General features: G+C 38.9%; 2 protein-coding genes across 22 annotated transcripts in view; both read left to right on the forward strand.

The window, feature by feature from the left end:
* LYRM4 (LYR motif containing 4) overlaps positions 1 to 21,759 on the forward strand; it is a 150,301-nt gene that overhangs the window by 11,901 nt on the left and 116,641 nt on the right. The gene's annotated exons all lie outside the window — the stretch shown is intronic.
* LOC102946462 (40S ribosomal protein S15) lies at positions 20,180 to 20,695 on the forward strand. The gene has a single exon (XM_007058836.4). The coding sequence runs from the start codon at positions 20,206 to 20,208 to the stop codon at positions 20,641 to 20,643; it is 438 nt and encodes a 145-aa protein (XP_007058898.1). The 5' UTR covers positions 20,180 to 20,205; the 3' UTR covers positions 20,644 to 20,695.

A 21,759-nucleotide genomic window follows, 5' to 3' on the forward strand; every position in this document is an offset into this window, starting at 1 on the left:
TGGCCAAAGAGTTATTTTGAGAAAATGGAAATCTGCAATTCTTCATACACAGACTGGCTTAGTGAGCTCTGTACTATTACCTTAATGGAAAAAATGACTAATAGAAATGCTTGGGGAAAAAATATGAGTGTGTCTGATCACACATGAAACTATTGCATACTTCTGCAGTTTAGTATCCTAATACTCATAGGTTATGTTCTCACTTATTTATCTATTTAGTCACTTTAACAATTGATGCCCTGCACGACCTCTGTGGCTGAAGATTTTTTTGTTTGTTTGTTTTTCCAGGTTTTACAAACTGAACATTGAATTTTGCCAGGTATATGGTGTTTCCATCTTGTGTATGTATTTATATATGTTTTGGTTGTGTTATGTGTTTATATTTTATCTAAAAACAAAAAAAGTGTATCCTTTAAATTAAAAAAAACACAAAACAAGTTGGTCCAATAAAAGAAATTACCTCAGCCCCCTTGTCTCTCTGGTTATATAGATGCAGAAAGATCACTGTAAGTGCTTTTAGAGTCTAGGCTGAGTTTAACTAGCTGCACTAGAAAAATGTAATCTTTTTAACTAAGTTGATTAGTAAAAAGAAATATGAAACAATTCCCCCTCCAGTTAGGAATTTGATCAACTCAATTTGATCAATTTGATTTGACAGCTGTTATACATTAGAATGGGCTTTAGATTCCTTAGCTTCTCACTGCGATCTACTTGTCTCTTGGGCCTTGAGGGTGTTGTAGTTTAAAGATCATTTGTGTGAGATGAAATTTCTGGAGTCCATATGGAAGAAGAAAGAGCATAGAAGACCGGTCTGCTATAGTGTACAAGGATTTTATGCAGAGGTGAAGAGATAGTCCAATGGTTGGGGTGCTATACTGGGACTTCAGAGACCTGAATTTGATTCACTGCCTTGCCACAGACTTTCTGTGTGATCTTGGGCAAGCTGGTTCCCTGTGCAGCAGTTCCCTATCTATAAAATGGGGATAATAGCTCTTGCTATCTCGCAGAGGTGTGGTGAAGATGAATATATTTAAGATTATGAGGCACTCAAATGTTTATGTTGTGTCTGACATACCTGGAAAAATAAGAGCTATGACTGAGACCAGAAAATGGTGTTTAGACCTGGAAAGCTCATGTTCAGAACTGGTTCTGAACTTAGGGCTAAATCAGCTAATCACTGGTTCAGCAGCACCTGTTGCTGACACCAGTTGTCATCAATTAGCAACTTTTCAAATGTACAACGAGCTTTAAGTTGGCAGATGGTTGTGCCTTTGCAATGATGGGTGCTCGGGTGTGGAAATCACTGCTGCCCTCCAACAAATCTCTTACTACTTTTAAACAATCCCTCAAATATATGTATATATTGTTTCAAAAATATTGTGACCATTGCTGGCCTATTTATTACCTCATTTCCCCCAATCCCTTTCCCTTTTAAAAATAGTATTCATATTGCATTTCATTCCCCCTGCCACCCCCAAACTGTAAGATTTGATCAGCTAAAGTGAAACGTCTTGCTTTACTGTTAGGCACTGACAAACTAGAAACACCTTTTATCCCCAGTCTAGATTAACAACTGCACAAAGGCTTTATCTGTAACACATCCGTGCTGGATGAGTAATGCTATACATTTTGCTTTCTGGTTGTCCTAAATGCAATTGTGATTGACAAGATCTTCCCTGCTGTCAGCAGCATGTTGCATGATACTGTACATTTAGAACAAAATGTGATCCATGGAGACGTTAAAAATTTATCTGAAACACGGCATTTTCAGGAAAGTGTTATATTCGGTCTTCAAGCAGGTAGTCTTATAACTGAGTTAAGGAAGCTAGAGAGTGGGGAGGTGTCAGTTCTGCTCCCACAGCATTTTGACTTATCCACCCCAGAAATCTGGCTGTACCAGGACAATGAAATATTGTGATTTGATACTTTTCCTGTTTGAACAATTTGCAGTGCAATAAAGATAGGTAATCAGATGAGGGATGTGTGGTATTTTTTGTTGGTTTTCTTTAGTTTCCTTCTCTACATATATTAGTTGCCTCTTTCCAAGCAGTGGTAGATTTTGGGGCCTTCCAGGTCCTATTCCCGTATGGCATAGAAATCATTGATGTAAACCTAGGTTTTTCTTAGTGTAATTTGTTTAGTTACAAAATGTTCACGGCATATTTCCTTGAACAGAGGTGGTAACAAATTTCGCAGTCATCGCCCTTATACAGAAACCATATGTAAGGCCCCACTGCCCTGTCCCAAGAAGACACTGCCTCGTACAAAATCAAATAGATCCATCTCCTTAAACATTCAGTGTTACTTTTCCTCCTCCAGCCCCTACGCTTTTCCAACAGAAAATGGTTCCATCAAATCTGTTCTATTCAGGACCCATTTCCTTGGACTTCAAGGCATCATTGAATGTTATTCTAATACTTTTATCCTTTCCTTGTAAAATTAAATATGTTTCTCTTTAAAAACCAAATGAAAACACATTCACACTTCTGCTTTGGCAAGTTTACAGAATTTCACTAGGACAGAGAGAAACCTAAAATATTTATGGTAGTAATTTGGAAAAACAAAATGTGATCCAAACTTTTGAAAAATAGAAATGGTTAGCTAAACAATGAAGTGGGTCTTTCTCTGGGGACTGATAATTGACTTTGTTATTTGAAAAAAGGCTCCCAAATTAAGGAAATCTGATGTATTTGTAATCTGAAACACTATTTACCTTCTTTACATAGCACAGTGGAACAGACATTTTTCTTTTATGTAAAATTTAATTACAGGTAGTGTTTGAGAACTAATGAGGGTAATAGAAAATTACTGCTTTTGGCACAGATTTGTGTCAATAGCAATATCTATATAATTTCTAGTAGATAAGAAGTTCTTTGTAATGTAGTAATAGCTCTGCAACATTGAAAGATCAAGTTCACTCCCCTTCCTCACCCTGCATTCTTCTGTAGCATGTGGTTAATTTCCATTTTCTCACTTTCAGAGCCTGAAGCTCCCCTTCTATATTCTGCTGCACTCAGAGAAAAATGATTGAACTGATTTACTTATTAAGCAGTGGGTATAAGGTTGTGATTCCAGGGATCTTTTTAAAATGATGATATCATCATTCTCTGAAGAAGAAAAAGATTTATCTTTTTCCAACCTGCTCAGTTAGCATGTTTAGATCCGTTAGAAAATAAGCCAACAGTAACTTGTGCCAGCATGCAAGGTGGCAGATGGCACCAGGATTGGCCTACTGTGGTCCTTTGCTCATTGGTTAGATCTAGTCCTGTCCCTTTGAACTCTGGCTACAAGAGAAGTACAACTCTGTGGTCAGTTGTCTCCACCAATAAGAGCTAAGATGAGAAAAATGGAATTTATTTTCTTGGTGTTCTTCTGGGTATGTGAATATTTGGGCCTCCACTGATTTGGCTTGCAGACAGGAAGTCAGCCACACTTTCTACATTCTGTTTCAGGTCCCATGATCTTCCCCACTCCCCGCCGCCCCAACCTTAGCTGAGGGGAAGGATGCTTTCTTGAGCCATTATATGAAGTGTAAGGTATTTCACCCACTTCCCTTAATATCAAAGCTCCTTGACAAGATCAGAATGAGGAAGCCACAATCATTCTGAAGGTTCCCTTCTGGCTGAAGTATCCCCAGTTTTTGAATCTGTGAAAACATGGCCTTTTTTTCTACTCTTATTTTTTTCCCCACTACATTTTATTGCTTTTTCCCCCTCCCTTTTAAAAAGCTTTTATTAATTACTTTCTCAGAGCACAATTTAGTGTTTAATATGATATAGTGAAGGGATTGTATATACACCTACTTTCTGAAAACTGGTTGTCTGCAATGAAAAAAACCTTAAAATAAACCTTAAGGAAACTTTAGATGAGCCCCGTGCAATGAATTGGCTGTGTCCCGGGGTTGGCTGGCATACAGAGGCCAAGAATCTATTAGGTATTGCAGGAAAGTCAGATAATGCTGGTTACAAAGTGGTATGAAAGGCTGTTTCCTTGATCATGTTGGGTTTTTTTGTTTGTTTGTTTGCTTTTGTATCTTTCTTTTGATAACTGGCAATGGATAACATAGTGTTGTCTACTAAATGAGAAGAGCCCAAATACAAAATAAAGTAGAATTTAAGTGCATGTGTAAATAATACAGTGTCCAGGGGTCAAGGAATTTTCTTCTGACCTTTCCAAATTATTGTTCTATGAAAACTGCTGGTTAAATAGGTGGACAAACCAGTGTGGAAGATGGGATGTATCACAGCTTAGTATCAGGGCTTTGGAGTGGAGCCCGGAGCTGGAGCGTGGAGCAGCTCTGGAGCAGTGGAGCTGCAGGTTTTTGTCTGGAGCTGGAGCGGAGCTGGAGCACAGCTCCAAAGCCCTGCTTAGTATGACTCCTTGTGAATTAGCGTCTATTGAGTTACACTGACTTTGTGTCTTGAACTTAATGGAAAGATGATCTGTTTTTGTTTTTAGTTGACAGAAATTTTAGTGGTTGTTTCCATGCACAGTGAAATGGCATTGAAATAATATAATTTTGTAAACAATATATAAAGATAAGCCTGAGCTTCAAAATCTCTTTGTGGACATTGAGCACCCTAAAGTCTGAATATATTCAGATCATGTGTTTTGACTGAATCCATTACAAAAATATGTATCATTTGCAAAACTCTGATCCTAATGTGGGTTTGGATTCTGAGTCTACTCACCCAGTTTTGGGGCTTTTCAGACCCATGATTTTGGTTCAGGCCCATTTTTAATTTATTAGCTAATACAGATGCATGATATCATCATTCCACAGCTGTTAGATCATAAGTAGAATGTATGCTTTCTAATAAGTATATACAGTCCAGAAGTACAATATTCACTCACTTAAGAATTTATAGATATAATTTTTCTGCCCCATTTCAACTAATTTTATATAGGCATCACTATACAAAATCTGTCTCTTATTTTTAAAAGTCTTTTTTTTTTTTTCCATTTTAGTTTTGGGTTCATTGTTTAGCTGCAAAAGACCTATGGCAGTAATATATAGAGAGGATGCTGTATAGTCTTTGTTGCTTTTGTCTTTGATATCTGTAAAATAATGCTTGTACTCCTTTAGGGCTAAGAAGTTCCTAAAGTTTGATGTTAACTTTTAAAAAATTTATTTTAGGGGATATCTTCAACAGTGTAACAGAAAGCAGAAGTGTCTCTCCCTCACCCTCACACACTGAAAGTTAATTTGTTTTCTCTCTGTCCCAGGCAATGGGTTTTTAATTATTATTTTCAGGTCTTCATTGCTTTAGAAAACCTCACGGTCCTCCCTGCAGCTGTTCTGGCTGTAGTGGTATCCATAACTAAATTACTTGCAGTGACTGCTAACTCAATATTGTTGAAGTTCATACAGTCTAATTTATTTCTGAGACTTCATTTGGTTTGAATTACCTGCGAAAATAACATGTTATGTCCCTTTAAGGTTGAGCTCATCAGAGATGCCTTCTTCTCTGTTCAGGTATCCTTTTGCTCATATCCTCAAGTTTTTGATTTCTCTAGTTAAAAGTGTCTTGCAGGGTACACAGTCTCTTTCTTTGATAATATTCATTGGCATTATTTATTTATCTAATAAACATATCTTATACAACATAACGCTCAAGTGAAATCACAAGAACTTATAAATATCAGTCTACTGTTTGCATAGGCAGGGGAAATCACAATATAACTTGCTCAGAGCCTTGGTATTGCCTGCCCTCAGGTCCTGATTCAGCAAAGCACTTAAGAACAGGCTTAAGTGCTGTGCTGAATTTGGCCCTTCGTTGAGAGGAAGGTGCAAACATCTGTAGATGCTCTCTTTAGTTTATTAAAGTTTAAATTCCAAAATTTTGCTGCTGTCTCTTGTAACCATGAATCATTGAGGTTGATCGTTGCTTATCAACACATAGTGTGAGCCACTTTCAATCTGTATTTTACTACTAAGCTATTAGTTCCTTCAGAATACTGACCCAAGCTTTGTTTGATTATACAGGCTTTTAAACTTGATCGTGCTGGGGGGCAACTATAGTAGTTAACAATACTAAACTAACAGATGTTGAGAAATGGGAGAGCTTTTTCCAAAGCATTCTCCCTACATGACACTTGTATTATTCTAACATCTCTTCTGAGCTTTCTAGCTGAGACTCGGTTTTCAATTTGTCTAGCATGTTTTGGACAGCTCTGTCTTCCAAAGAGCATGTCCATTTCACCATTTTAATTTTAAACTCAGTTTGCCTATCTGTAAAAACAGCAGCCTCCATTTCTTTTCAAGAAATCTTTCTTGATTTCTCTTCTCTAATATTGGGCTGCTCAATGTGCATCTGGTAACATGAATTTTCTTCCTCTTTTCAAGACTCTCTAGTTGTCTGACTTGCTCTCAGTAATTTGTTTCTCTCAACCACATCTGCCATTATGAGTTTGAAGTACTGCCACACTTACTTATCCCCTATATTTTTGTGCATTGGTATCTGGTAGCACCTGTCCAGCAGAATTGTGGTAGGGGGAAGAGGGAGGGTTAATGGATTCATCAGATCCTAGAAGCTCAGTCACAGTTTTGGGGGACATGGATCAGAGTTCATGTCACACACCCCGTCAGTACCCAGCCCAAGGCAGGGAAGCTAATGATCCAACCAGCGAACTAAATTCAAAGATGAGTCCTGGTCACGTGCCACCTGAGGCATGTTGTGCATATGCTAAGAAGAAGCCACAGTTCTTGCTAACAAATCCCTGTATTGTTTTACCCATATGGTTTGTTATACAGACCTGTTCCATCTTAAAGTACAAAGCACATGCCATTACCAGAAAATACATTTCATGTTCTCATCCATGTTTTAACTCAGATAATATTTATGTGACCTCTGTGGTAAAAATGGAAGATGAATAGGGAATGGAAGATGAGAGTAATAGTGATAGGAACATATAGTTACACAAACTAGCTGTGTGCTCTCTTTGATCACAATTTTATTTTCCCCAAAACAACCTTTAAATATCAGTCAGGGCTTGGAAAATCCTCTGTTCTTCTGGTGAATGAAAAACTTGCTGTGAAGAGTGGGAGGTCCTCACCAGCAACTTGTTTTTGTTTTTAAAGAAGCTTGTAGTCCATATGGTGCTGAACGTAATCTTTCATATGGGAGCAGAATGTAAACCAATATAGTATTGTCATCCTAAGTCCGCAGACAGGTCAGCTGCCTTTTATTTCTCCTTTCTTACCCAAATGACTGCAAAAGTGAATTAACAAGGACTGTGGACAGTCAATGGCAATTTGTTACAGAATTATGTTAGATTTATGCTGCTTGAGAAAGCGCGCCAATTAGTAAAAGCAGAAGCAGGTAATTACAATAATTGCAGTGCCATGAGGAGGAGGTCCCAGTGAAAGCCGCCTTCAGGGGGTTGGTAGAGTAATGGAGACTACATCCCCCAAACCCTCTTGCCTCAGCCACGAAAGGAGGAGGGGAAAGAAGAGAAAGGAAGCTCCTTGTCCCTTCCAGCAGCCAGAGGGGATGATTGGAGCTTCAGATACAGGTAAGTTGCATCATACGCACATTTAACTTATGCGAATTCAACTATACGTGCTCAGCAAAAAAAAAAGAATAATAACAAGATACCTGTAAATAGTGCGGGCGATTCCACTCACCATTCCACTCGATGAGCGTATCCCCCGGAGTGACCATGAGATGGGAGATGTGAATCTGCAGTTCCCTCAGTCGGTCTCAGTTCCCGCGTGCCTCTCATAGTGTGAGCATCTCTTCACGCTGAGTGTGATTCTAGTGTTTAAAGATACTGTACGTATTTTTTATGCTCAACTGAAGAAACAGCGATCTGTTCCAACGCTGGAGGAAAAACTGGCTGTGTTGGACTTATTGAGAGACGTTATGTCTGTCTCCAACGTGGCACATAAATATGGCCGCAACGAATCTAGCATCTGTGCCATCAAGATTCGAGAGAGAGAAATTCATCAAGCCGTGGCATCAAGTGCTCCAATAACTGCTAAGGTGACAAGCCAGGTGTGTGATCAGACTTTAGTGAAGACTGAAAAGGCATTAAACTTATAGCTGGAAGACATGAACCGTAAATGTGTGCCTATCGATGGTAACAAGTTGTGAGAAAAGGTTCTTAGCCTCTACGTGCTGTTCAAACCTCCCGCTGAAGAGGGACAGCCTTCTGATGAGAAGGAATTCAAAGCCAGCCAAGGTTGGCTTAACAGTTTTAGGAACTGCTTCAACCTCAAAAACGTGCAGACTCCTGGTGAAGCTACGTCTTCCCAATGAAGAGGCAGCAAAAGCCTACCCCGAACAATTAAAGAAAATCATAGAAGAAAAGGGCTATCTTCCGGAACAAGTTTTTAATGCTGACGAGACTGGGCTCTTCTGGAAAAGAATGCCCAACCACGCTTACACTTCAAAATCAGAAAGACAAGCCCCTGGCTTCAAAGCAGCTAAAAACCATGTGACTCTGTTGTTTTGTGGCAATGCGGCTGGGCATTTAATAAAACTGAGCTTGCTCTACAGGGCTGCAAATCCCTGTGCCCTAAAAGACAAGAACAAAAATCTCCTGCCTGTGTTCTGGCAATCAAATAAAAAGGCTTGGGTGACGGCAGCATTATTTCTGGATTGGTTCCACAAGTGTTTCATTCCAGAGGTCAAGCAGTACCTCGAAGAAAAAGGATTTGACTTTAAAGTGTTGCTGATCATAGACAATGCTCCTGGCCACTCTGCGGCACTCCAGTTTGCGCATAATGACTTTGAAGTCATCTTTCTTCCCTCCCCCCCCCCCCCATACCATCTCCAACCTCTCAACCAAGGCATGATTCGCTGTTTCAAGGCCACGTACACAAGGCTTACGTTCTCACGGATATGTAACGCTATGGATGCTGATCCCAATCTTAATGTGATGGAGTGTTGGAAGTCCTTCAACATTGCCGATTGCATCACTTATATTAAACAGGCAATAGATGCAATCAAGACTGAAACAGTCAATGCATGTTGGCAAAACCTATGGAAAAAATGTGTGAATGATTTTAATGGTTTTCTGACCATTGACAAAGAAGCGAAATGCATTGTTCCGGTGACCAGGCAAGTGGGTGGTTATGGCTTCGTTGACATCCTTGAGGAAGAAATTGAAGAATTAGTTGAGGGCCATAGAGAAACATTGACTAACGAATAGTTAGGGAAACTGATAAAATTGTCTACAGAAGACGAAGATGATGATGACGAACAGGAAGAGCCAGCAAGTTGGAATCTTCATAAATCTGAAGTGTTCCAAGCAGCGAAACACCTGAATGATTTAATTTCTGAATACGATCCCTCTATGAAACGAAGCCTCAAAATCACACTTAGTATTACGGATGATTTGAGACCGTATCAAGAAATGTTTGAGCAGCTCAAGAGACAACAGCGACAGTTGCCGATCACGATGTTTCTCAAGGAAAAACATCCAGCAGCAGATGACCCTAGGCAATCAACTTCTCGAGCTGAACCAGAGCCAACCACTTCATGTACAACTCGCTCACCGTCACCCAAGCTCTCAGTCACCTCCGTCTCCTGGATCGACATCAAGCCTTGACGACCCCTTGTAATTAAAAATACAGTACTGTAAAATTATATTTTGCATATGTACTCTTTATTAGATGCTGTACATTACTGTATACATTATACATTTATACATATTACTGTACAGGGTTGTATACACAAAACCATGTACAGTATACTGTACTTTATGGGCGATAAATTTTGACTATGCGATTTTCGCCTTACGCGCTGACATTAGAACCTAACCCCTGCGTAAGATGGGACTCCACTGTATTTATAAGATACTTGCAGTACTAGCTAAAGGCTGATAGGAATGGTGGAGCTCCCAAGTTGGAGCTAGGGGCAAGGCCCTGGTTGAAATCAAAGTATTGTCCCCTTTCCTACAAGCTGATGCAGGAGATTAGGCCTTTTCACCAGGGCATTGCCCTGGACCTCACTGGCGGAGGGCTCTGCTCCGATCCTCATTTTTCATATCTACCTCTGCTTAGTAGGTGCCTGGTAAACCTTTTAAGCACTGATGGTATGTGCCTTTTTAATACCCAAGAGTGACAGAAATAACCACAGCTAGTTAACCAAAACAGACAAATCAGTGTTTCTCTGTCTCGAATTTGAACACCTATTTGAAATTTGGTCAGTGGCTTTCCCTTTGTCATGTGGCTTAAATAGTTAACTACCCGAGGGTACCACTTATTAAAAAAAATGGATACATTTCTGTTCTCAAAATTTATATTCCTAGAGAAAGACTGGACTTAGCCTTTTCCCTTAGAGGAGCAGCAGAAGGGGAAGAGAAAGACTTTTTACTTCAATGACAGTCAGTTAGGCCTGGTCTACATTTAAGTTTTGATGACATATCTATGTCAGTTAGGAGAATAAACAATCGTATCCCTAAAGTACATAGCTATGCTGGCAAAATCCCTAGTGTAAATGCAGTTATACTGGCAAAAACCCCACTTTTTTTGACAGTATAGGTTATTTTATTCAGGAAACTAGTATTAAGCTATACCAACAAAAGAATTCTTCTGCCAGGAGCATTTGCTGGTATAGCTACACTGGCAAAACCTTTCTATTGTAGACAAGGCCTTAGTGTACCCATTGATTTTTACATGTTCTCTATCTGTTGCATTAAAATGCTTTTCTGTAGACAGGTTTCAGACAGTGTTTGAAGAGCAATGCAAGAGTAGCAGAGGGTTCGGAAGTTGTCATTTATTGGCATGGATTAATCGTTTTTGAGAGCAGCCGATCCAAGTATCTTTTTTTTTTTCTTTTTCTTTTCCTACTAGGAGACTGTCATATTAATTGATATAGTTTTGATCTGAATCCCTACCTAGATTTTTTGGAAGAATCCGTTCATAAATCAGAATGTCTCCTCGTGTAATCAATACAGTTCATTTATCTAAACTACCTTGGATTGCTTCCTTTCCAGAAAACATTTTAGGTCAATAAAGCTCCGATGAAGTGCTTAGGACATAGTACAAACCACAGTACTTCCTAGTGCATTTCAGCTTGAATTATGTTTTGAATGTCAGCTGGAAGAATCCTGTATTGGTCTTGAAACTAATATCTGAAAGTGACAGTTTCAGGAAATATCTTGCAACTCACCGTCTTATCTAGAACATTGTAATACTTTTCTAGGCCAAGTAATTATTAGTAATTTTATAATAATATAAAATACATAGGTAAGGCTGTAAGAAAGTCATGACTTTTTGCTTCAAAAGTTGTAATCACAGTTCGTTAAGTTGTGTTTTTGGTGCGGTCAGTTCTAGTAACACAGACATATTTCATTTATTGACTTGCTTTCAAAATGGATTCACAGTATCTATTCAAGAACAAAAATGAAAAATACTAAAAAAAATGCCAATAGACTATCAGAGCATTTGTGTAATTCAAAACCGCCCTTCCTTATCACAGTTTGGCAAGTAATCATTTGAAGTAAAACATTTCAGAGGCTTTGCATTGCTTGTGAAGAAATGCAGCAAGATATAAATGCATAACATAAATGCAAAATGACACTTTTTCAAAAAGTTCAATCACAAAATTGAAGTTGAATGATGTTGCAACCCTGTGTGCCAGGTCAGAACACCTCTCACTCAAATTTGGCCCCCCATCCCTCTGAGGGGCGGCTAGGCCAAATTTGAGTGAGTGGTGTTTTGATCTGGCGCATGGCTTCAAAATGCCACTCAAATTTGCGACAACTATAAAAAGTTGCAGTGTGTGTTAAAAGTTGCGGTTGCACAACAAAATCATGGCCCATGATTTTCTTACAGCCATATATATGTGGTCTTGAAGATGAAAAGTTTAATGAGAAATTACAATTATTATTTATTCGTACTGTCCATATAAACTAGGTGCCTTACACAGATTATAGACATAAAATTTTACCTGCCCTGAACAATTTCCAATGTGAAAATTTTCACTAATGATTAATTTACAACAAAGAGTAGCATAAAAAAGTTAGCCAAGATTTTCAGTAATGGGTTCTGAAAAGCTAATTCCTAAATTCAGATTTAGGCATCTAAATAAGTGTCCCAACTTTCAAAAGTATTGACCATGCAGCTCCCATTGAAATAGAGATTTAAAAAAAAATCTTGGCCATAATTCTTATTATTAATAATGTTGATAATTTGTGGATACAAATTTGAATTGTTAGCCTTTTTAGTCTGGGGGTGAAGGGCAAGGATCAGCAGTTAGAACATGGGATATAGTCAGGAGTCAGGGTTTAAAAAATTAATCACGATTAATCACAATTTTAATTGTACTGTTAAACAACAGAATACCAATTGAAATTTATCAAATATTTTTGGATGTTTTTCCACTTTTTAAAATATATTGATTTAAGTTACAGAATACAAAGTGTACAGTGCTCACTTTATATTATTTTATTAAAAATTTTTGCACTGTAAAACCGATCAACAAAATAAATAGTATTTTTCAATTCACCTCATACAAATACCATAATGCAATCTCTTTATCGTGAAAGTGCAATTTACAAATGTACTTTTTTGTTACATAACTGCATTCAAAAACAAAACAATGTAAAACTTTAGCACCTACGAGTCCACTCAATCCTACTTCTTGTTCAGCCAATCACTAAGGTAAACAAGTTTGTTTACATTTACAGAAAATAATGCTGCCCGCTTCTTATTTACAATGTCACCTGAAAGTGAGAACAGGCATTTTTATGGCACTTTTGTAGCTGGCATTTCAGGGTATTTATGTGCCAGATATGCTAAACATTCGTGTGCCCCTTCATGCTTCAGCCACCATTCCAGAGAACATGCTTTTATGCTGATGACACTCGTTTAAAAAAATAATGCATCAATTAAATTTTGACTGAACACCTTGGGGGAGAATAGTATCCTTTTCTGATTTATCTGCATTCTGCCATATATTTCATGTTATAGCAATCTCGGATGATGACTTCGCATGTGTTGTACGTTTTAAGAACACTTTCACTGCAGATTTGACAAAACGCAAAGAAGGTACCAATGTGAGATTTCTAAAGATAGTTACAGCACTCGACCCAAGGTTTAAGAATCCGAAGTGCCTTCCAAAATCTGAAGGGATGAGGTGTGTAGCATGCTTTCAGAAGTCTTAAAAGAACAACACTCTGATACGGCAACTACAGAACCCAAACGACCAAAAAAGAAAATCAACCTTCTGCTGGTGGCATCTGACTCAGATGATGAAAGTGAACATGCATCGGTCTGCACTGCTTTGGATCATTATTGAGCAGAACCCAACATCAGCATGTCCTCTGGAATGGTGGTTGAAGCATGAAGGGATATATGAATCTTTAGCGCATCTGGCACATAAATATCTTGTGATGCTGGCTACAACGGTGCCATGAGAACACCTGTACTCACTTTCAGGTGACACTGTAAACAAGAAGTGGGCAGCATTATCTTCTGCAAATGTAAAGAAACTTGTTTCAGTGAGTGAGTGACTGGCTGAACAAGAAGTAGGACTGAGTGGCTCTACAGTTTATCATTTGTTTTATTTATTTGAGTGCAGGTTTTTTTGTACATAATTCTACGTTTGCAAGTTCAACTTTCATGATAAAGAGATTGCACTGCAGTACTTGTATTAGGTGACTTGAAAAATACTATTTCTTTTGTCCTTTACAGCACAAATATTTGTAATAAAAAATAACTATAAAGTGAGCACTGTACTCTGTGTTCTGTGTTATAAGTGAAATCAATATATTTGAAAATGTAGAAAACATCCAAAAATATTAAAAGGTATTCTATTATTGTTTAACAGCGCGATTTTGTAGGCTGGATTTGGTAACGTAACAGTATTTTGTAATAATTTCTCCTTTTGGAAAAAATAACAAGTAATCTCTTCCTTTGCAGGACTTGGACCTCTCTGATCAACCTTTCTTCTGCCATAGTAAAGTTTAAACTGCTTCCAATGCACAGATGATCTGGCAGAAAATTTGTTAATCGAATAATTTCTGCCCATTGACTTGGCATATCTAGATTTTTAATCTCTGCTCATTGTCTGATTTTTAAGATTTGCTCTCTGGTCAGATCAAGGTAGAGGATTGCATGCTGGGACCTGTGATGTCCAAGGCCAACACCATGGTATTAAAGATGAAGGCATCTAGAGGCTATATTTACTCATGGGAAACACTTTGATCACTATTGATGTAGCACATCAGTCTTGATGGACCTGGAACCTTTTGCTATCTCAATTTTTAAACTATTTGTGACAAAAATAGTAAGAAACCATGTGTAACTAGATTCTTTCTTTGTCTGGAATCAGGAGCATAGCAATCTTCATTTTATCTTTCTTTGTTTATGACTGTCACTTTGTCTTAGTAGCATGTGGCACTATGGGACCCAAATGAATAAGTAGAATTTATTTTCCTGGAGGTCCCATAGAGCATCCACTTGTATGGCCATTTTCTCCTACCAGTCCCAAGGATCAACAGTGAGGCATTTTGTTCTGTTACCAGCATGCAAAGCTTCTCTACTTCCATTTGTGTCAACGATGCCTTTAGAATGCAATCCTATCCAAATAAATTTTAGCATGGTGTCTGTAAGCAGACTATGAAATGTGTTATGTAGTGCCTTTTATCCCAAAGTGCTTTACCAGCTATATGATGTTTATAAATCACCGCTGAAGTGCAGCCACCTCTAGGATGGAGAGTGGCAGCTGGCCAGTGCAGAGCATGCTATGCAACAGTGGAAGAGGAAAATTTTGTCTGACAGCCTGGTAAAATTCTGGTCTTACAAAAAGCATAATGGAATTTTTAATGACAGTGTACAGCAGACTGAACCTCTGTTTTCAAGGACTCATCAGAAAGATGAACATGCAAACTGAATGATATTAATTCCTGTGCCTCGGAAGGATGAAGGGATGAATCACTCTTACGAGGATTTGAACTTGTAGTTCTAGGACTGTAGATATGCCAAACCTGATGATTAGACCATTAAGCTATCCCATGCCCTGTCAGCATCTGGGCCAATGAAACCTTATTTTGGAGCTATTTGTCATTTCAGGCCACCAGGACACTTTTCATCTGTGGCAAATTGTACTTCTAGCCCCTGCAGCAGTTCCCAGACTGGTGCCTCATTAACTGAATGACGTTCACTTGGGTCCTGTGCTGGTAAAGCATTTTTCTTTTCCACTTTTACAATACAGGGTTGCAGTCGCAACTCCAATTAAAATTAAAGGAGTCCTTCTATTCTGAAATCTTATTTCCTACTTTCTAGTTTCAACTTTCTCAAAAGCACTCTCTTTGTGCTGAAACTTTTTATACTTAGTCTTAGTTCAGTGATGATTTCACTCCTTAAAAATAATTAAGTATAGCAAGCGACAATTTATGTTTTAGAAGTTGTTTCAGAGTATTGCCCAAATGGGAGTAGTCCAGGTCTGAGTAGAATGGGTAATATTGATCAGATAGTATTCGGTGTTCTCTTTATTAAAGTTCAAAACAGGCAACCATTTAGCCTAAAAAAATAGTCCTTCCCCTGGGTTAGACAGACACTGAACTTGTTCAAGTAGGAGGAGGAGTTTTCTGTTTTTTAGAAAAATAAAAGAAAATTCAGGGAAGCTGTTTCGGAGTTATGGTGCTATAAAAATATAAATGTTAGAAAAGTCTTCTCACTTTTCTTTTTTTACTCTCTCAACTTGGACAGGATACTTTTAAAAGTTCAAACTTTTTAATTGATCTAGTAAACCAGAGAAATAGAACGTAATATAGAAACAAGATTTGTTTTAGAAATCAGAAGATTTTTAGTTTTCAAATGGGCAGGGTTGGTGTCCCTAGTCTCTGTTTGCCAGAAGCCGGGAATGGGCAAGAAGGGATGGATCACTTGATGATTACCTGTTCTGTTCATTCCCTCTGGGGCACCTGGCATTGGCCACTGTCAGAAGACAGGATACTAGGCTAGGTGGACCTTTGATCTGACCCAGTATGGCCGTTCTTATGTTCAAACTTGTTAGCATTTGCTACGTAAATCCAGTCATATTGATGCATATTATGATATATAGTGGATCTCCATTTATGATGTAATGTGCATCAAATACATCTCTTAATATCCTATTGATCATCTAGTACTTAATACTAGCTTACCATTAGAAGGGGAGAGGGTTTTTTTGTTGTTTTGTTTTTGACCAAGCATTCTTTCAAATTATTTTCTGTAGACCGATTCCACCACGCATCCATCCATCGCCCAAAAGCAAAACATTTTAGGAGTGGTTTGGAGTTCTAAACCTACTGACAAGAATAGATTGGAAAGATGGAGGGAGGAAGATGCTGGGATGGCTATCAAGGTTTTGCCCCCCTGGGCCTGGCTTAGGGACTTAGTCTTAGATGTCTACCTCTGGCTGGTAGGTGTCTGAAAAACTAAATACTGTGTTGCTCAAAGAATGAAGGTGCAAGTCTGTCACTTTTCTCCCACTCCATCTCATGGCTGCTGTGAGGAATGAGGTATTTACCCCCTTCCGCAGACTGTTCTTTGGTTGCTCTTCTTCTATGAAAAATATACAGTGCTTGTCTCTGCTGCTCCTCAGAACCTTCCCCAGCAGGAGCAGCCAAAAAAAAAAAAGTAAGTTTCTTGGCAGTTTCACTGCTGCCCATAGGGTTCTGTATATTAGCAGTGAAACTGACCAGTGGCTTGTTAGTTTAGTTGCTTGGGAAACCTGTAAGCAAAAGAGGCACTGAAGGTGTCATCTCTTAGTAAATTGAGGAAGACACTCTGCATTGATTTACAATCCACATTTGGAAGGTTATCTTCACAATTGCAAAGACTAGAAACTGATGCTGATTTTATTTTAGATGAAAGCCCCAAACGTGCCTCAAAAGAGGATTTTTCCCCCAAGTCTTTGTTCGATGAGTAGACCTAGGCTTTTATATTACAGCCAGATATCTTTAGTATATTGTAATTTGAGAGTCACAGCACTGCTAGAAGTTTGTCTAGTGTGGAAACTTTGAGAGCTGGAGCTCTGCTAATAATAAATAAAATAATAATAAAACAACATTACACTTATTCCATTCTGTTTGCTCCTGGATTAAATTCCACAGGACACTATGCCATCCCTAACTGTGAAGTATGAGTACTTGTGGGAGAGCTAGATATGGTTACAGGCCTGACTAGGATTCTGTTTATATTAAATTCTCAAAATTAACTTTACATTAAAGTGTCTGCATAGGGTATCTGTTATATTGTTTGTTAAAAGTTTCTATTTGACCCTTGCTGGTGACTTCTAATGAGACTTTAAAGAATTAGGAAATATAAAAAATATTAAAAAGAGATATTCCTTTCCTTTGGAGTAATTCGTTATATTTCACGTCTGCACTGATATCTGGCCAAGCAATAAAAGTTTCAGGTAACTTAAAATGAATCTTCAGCAGACTTCTTATCCCTGAGGCTTTCAGTTTTTGAACTAGACGTTGGTCTAGAATGTAAATATAGCTGAGCAAATTCCCTCCAGTTCATGTTTTGCCCATATGAACTGAGATCCTCGCATCTAACACTTCTAGAAAATCAAGACCATAGCTATCAGTGAGGGGGAAGAAGAGAATCAAACTATAAATGGAAGAAGTTAACAGTAGGTTTTTTAGAAGGGAGTCTTTTCTGAATTAGTAAATATTTCATCCTCTCTCTACATAACACTGCACCTCGTCTCGCTAAGTAAAAGCATGATGAAATTGGAAAACCTTTTTATTTTATAATTGGTCACCAGAGTGGATTTTCTATAGGTGAGGTACTACATAATATAACTTATTACTCACCACAACTTTAGTTGATAGAGAGATGTAATTTTGTTCTCTTTTTTTCTTTCTTGATGAAGCCTTCAGGCCTCTTCCCATGTGATCTATCTCTTTTGTTTGTTCGGATTCTATATCACCATTTACTCCTTCTGCCCCAATGTTTTGGATCATCCTAAATAACAATCTGTAATAGCTGTGACATTCACTTTAGCAGTCTGTTGGCTTAGAACTGATATGCTCCATTAAGACATTATTTTTATTCACAATAATAGACAAGGACAAACGTCAGCACATTTATAAGGCCTCCTTTGGAAGATGACTTTCACCGTTAGCATGTTTTGTGCATTGATAAATGCAGAATGTTGAGACTCTCTAACATTATTACTTGACCAGAATTATTTTGAAGGAAAAGTGCTGTGTAGTAAAAACAAGTGTGCCTATGCACAGTGTTTTCAACTCTTTTTTTTGCACTCCGTTTTAACAAATAGTTCTTTTATCTTTTGTGCCTAAGACTTAAAGAAAAACCATAGTGATTTTTATATATATATAAATTTGACCTTGCATAAGTATTTTCTAATAAGAAGAATATCTGAATCCCAGAGCAGCAATTATTTTCTGATCTGTACCTGTTGCAATTTCAGTATTTCTATAGCAGGCGATGGTTCAGACTTCACTCCTCGGAAGCATTTATTTTGGGAGGAATTGACGCACAATAAAATGGAAGGACACTTGAGCTGCATTTTAGGGAATAGCAAAAGCAGAAGTATTAAAAGTTAGTTTTAAGGTAAATTTGTGAGCATTAGGAGAAAACTATTGTTTTTACTACTGTTTTTGGTCAGTAATGTCCAAGATTTTAAAGCTGGTAGCTAGTGCCCATTGCCTATGACACTGTATCTTGAAATGCATTTGCCTGGGAACTGTTTTCCACATTAACCCCAACCACTTTTGATGCTTTCTACTTATGTGCAGCTGCTACCTGATTAACACCTTGTGTAGCCATGCACCTGCAGTGCCTTTGGCCTCAAATCTCTGCACTGAAACTATTAACCATCTACATCAGAGTTTCCCAAACTTGGGATGCCGCTTGTGCAGGGAAAGCCCCTGGCGGGCCAGGCTGGTTTGTTTACCTGTCGCGTCCGCAGGTTCGGCCAATCATGGCTCCCAGTGGCTGCAGTTCGCCGCTCCAGGCCAATGGGAGCTGTGGGAAGTGGCGTGGGCCGAGGGATGTGCTGGCTACCTTTCCTGCAGCCCCCATTGGCCTGGAGCAGCAAACCGCAGCCACTGGGAGCCACGATCGGCCGAACCTGCAGACGCGGCAGGTAAACAAACTGGCCCGGCCCGCCAGGGGCTTTCCCTGCACAAGCGGCGGAACAAGTTTGGAAAACACTGATCTACATTATACTTTTGGTTTAATTGGATGTTAATTGCATGACAGATGCAGATATCGCAGAAGGTGGTTCAGGGAAGGTGTGCATGCAGGATAGAGCACAATGACTACATTTAATAATACACATTTTTATTCTGGGTTTGTGGTCACCAGCTAACTGTATGTGTTCAACAATTCCAGACAATATCTGCAGTAAAGTAGAAGGGAGGACAGTTTCTGTTAAAATGGTGCTACACTTGGATGATAAAATGATTTCAATAAGACGCTGAAAAATTACCGGAAAACTGCCTTCATAGTCTCCTACTTTTTCCCATTCCTGGAAGCACAGATTGAGTTTCTGCTGCTGCTGGTTGTTAGTTATTAAATACTTTTCACTGATATAATGCCTCTTTTTCGAGGATCTCAAAGAGCTATACAGAAGTGGTTAAGGAAAAATGGCATATGTTGTAATTCTGCTTCTCTGAAGAAATTTTTTTTCATAATTCTCATTCCTTGGTCCTGAGTTCTTGGTGCAACTTCCCAAGCTCTACAGGTTATTTATAGTTAGTGATGTGAGGTAAGAGCATGACTTCTGGTAGCTTTGCAGTACCCCAGTGCGTAACCTTCCAATCAGATCCTGATATGGCAGGAAGAGAAGACATCCCCAGGAAAACAGAATGGTTGACAAATGAATGCCTCAAAAAAGCAGAACAATAACCATCAAGGTGTATGATAAACTCTCCCTTTGAAGGGCTCCCCAACAAACTGTGAGGGGAAGTGAGTGACTGAAATTTCTGCATGAAAATACCATGTAATTCTGCATTGAAATTATGTAATTTTTCCCTTCTGTGAGCATTAGAGCTGATTGAAATGTTTCAACTGAAAACTCGTTTCAGTTTTACTTCAAAAACAAACTTTTTATGCAGGAAATTTTGAACACAAAAACAAAAAAACTTTGAAATTTCCCACAAAAAATAATTGGTATTTTCCAAACAGCTCTCCTAAAGTGGCCATCTGTAGTGGAGATTCGTTCCTGGAGAATAAGTAGCCTGAGGAGGAGGAGGGAATGAGTTTTCCAAAGGTAAAAACATAACAAGATGGCAGAAGTCGAACAGAAGAAGAAACGGACCTTTAGGAAATTCACCTACAGAGGTGTTGATCTGGATCAGCTCCTCCATATATCCTACGAGCAGCTGATGCAGCTGTACATTGCTCGCCAGCACAGGCGTCTAAACCGCGGCCTGCGTCGTAAGCAACATTCCCTTCTGAAGTGCCTTCTCAAGGCCAAGAAGGAGGCCCCTCCCATGGAGAAGCCAGAGGTAGTCAAAACTCACCTGCGCGACATGATCATCCTCCCCGAGATGGTGGGCAGCATGGTTGGTGTATACAACGGCAAAAGCTTCAACCAGGTGGAAATCAAGCCCGAGATGATTGGCCACTACCTGGGCGAGTTTTCCATCACTTACAAGCCAGTGAAACATGGCAGGCCTGGTATCGGTGCCACCCACTCATCTAGGTTCATTCCTCTGAAGTAAATGATGCTTCGGGAAAATGTTTTCTATATGTAAATAAAGAAAATGCTCCTGCATTTATAAAATAAAAAAATAAAATAAAATTGTAAGCAGTAACCAGGCTAAGGACAACAGTGTGAGTAGTAAGGTAGCATTGCTCCCCAAAGCATCAGGCTTAATATTTCAGTGGTCTGTAGGGCTTGGGCAAAAATCAAAACTTTAAAAATCTGGACATAAAGGACACCCCAAAAAGACTCTGGGGGCTGAAAATGCAGTTGAAGATCAGTGTAGCCCATCTTGACCATGCCCCCATTTCTCTGGTACACCAGCAGCAACAAGGATGTGTGGTTTTGGAGCTTTTATGTTGGCACGTGCCCTGTCCTTCCTGGGCCAGTTAAACTGGCTTTATTAACAGACGATGCTGGCTTTATAGATAGACTGTGCTGGCTGTTTTCTGTATGTAGTGTTTTGTAGCCGTGTTGGTCCCAGGATATTGGAGAAACAGGGTGGGTGAGGTAATATCTTTTATTGAACCAACTTTTGTTGGAGAGAGAGAAAAGCTTTTGAGCTCACACAGCGCTCTTCTTCAGCTCTGTGACTTACTCATTACAGGATTGGCTACAAGCATTGTCTTTGGTGAGAGATCTAAGGTACAAATTGACCTGAGATAAGTGACTGATCTTTTAGGACAGGAAGCAACCTCAATCTTATGTGATCTTTGGTGTATAGCAAGCAGCTATTACTAAGTCCAGCTTGCCTGGATGGCAAGATAGACTGGAATGCCCAAGGGAACTGTCTGACTCCGTGCTAAGACTGCTATAGTGCTTTCGGAGTTCGCGCTTGTTAGTGGGTTGGTGAAATTTAATTATAGAACACACACCAGTTTCGGGTCTCTGCCCTGCTTCTTGACAGTCATGAACCACTATACAGAGTTTGACAATTGAACACTGTAGAAATAAGCAAGCCGTTCTTTCTTCAATTGCTTGATGTGACTTTTTTAAAAAAATAGTTTCAAACACTGCGTCTTTGCATAAGTTAAAAAATAATAATAATAATAATAAAAGCAAGTCTGGATCGGGATGCTTCAGTTCTTTGAACTATGGATCCAGAAATGTGCCCTTTTATTCTGCTAAATTGGTT

Source organism: Chelonia mydas, chromosome 2 (genome assembly GCF_015237465.2).
Source record: "Chelonia mydas isolate rCheMyd1 chromosome 2, rCheMyd1.pri.v2, whole genome shotgun sequence".
Taxonomy (NCBI): domain Eukaryota; kingdom Metazoa; phylum Chordata; order Testudines; family Cheloniidae; genus Chelonia; species Chelonia mydas.

Coding starts and splice junctions, on each gene's coding strand:
- LOC102946462 (XM_007058836.4), top strand. CDS start 20,206: ATGGCAGAAGTCGAACAGAAGAAGAAACGGACCTTTAGGAAATTCACC.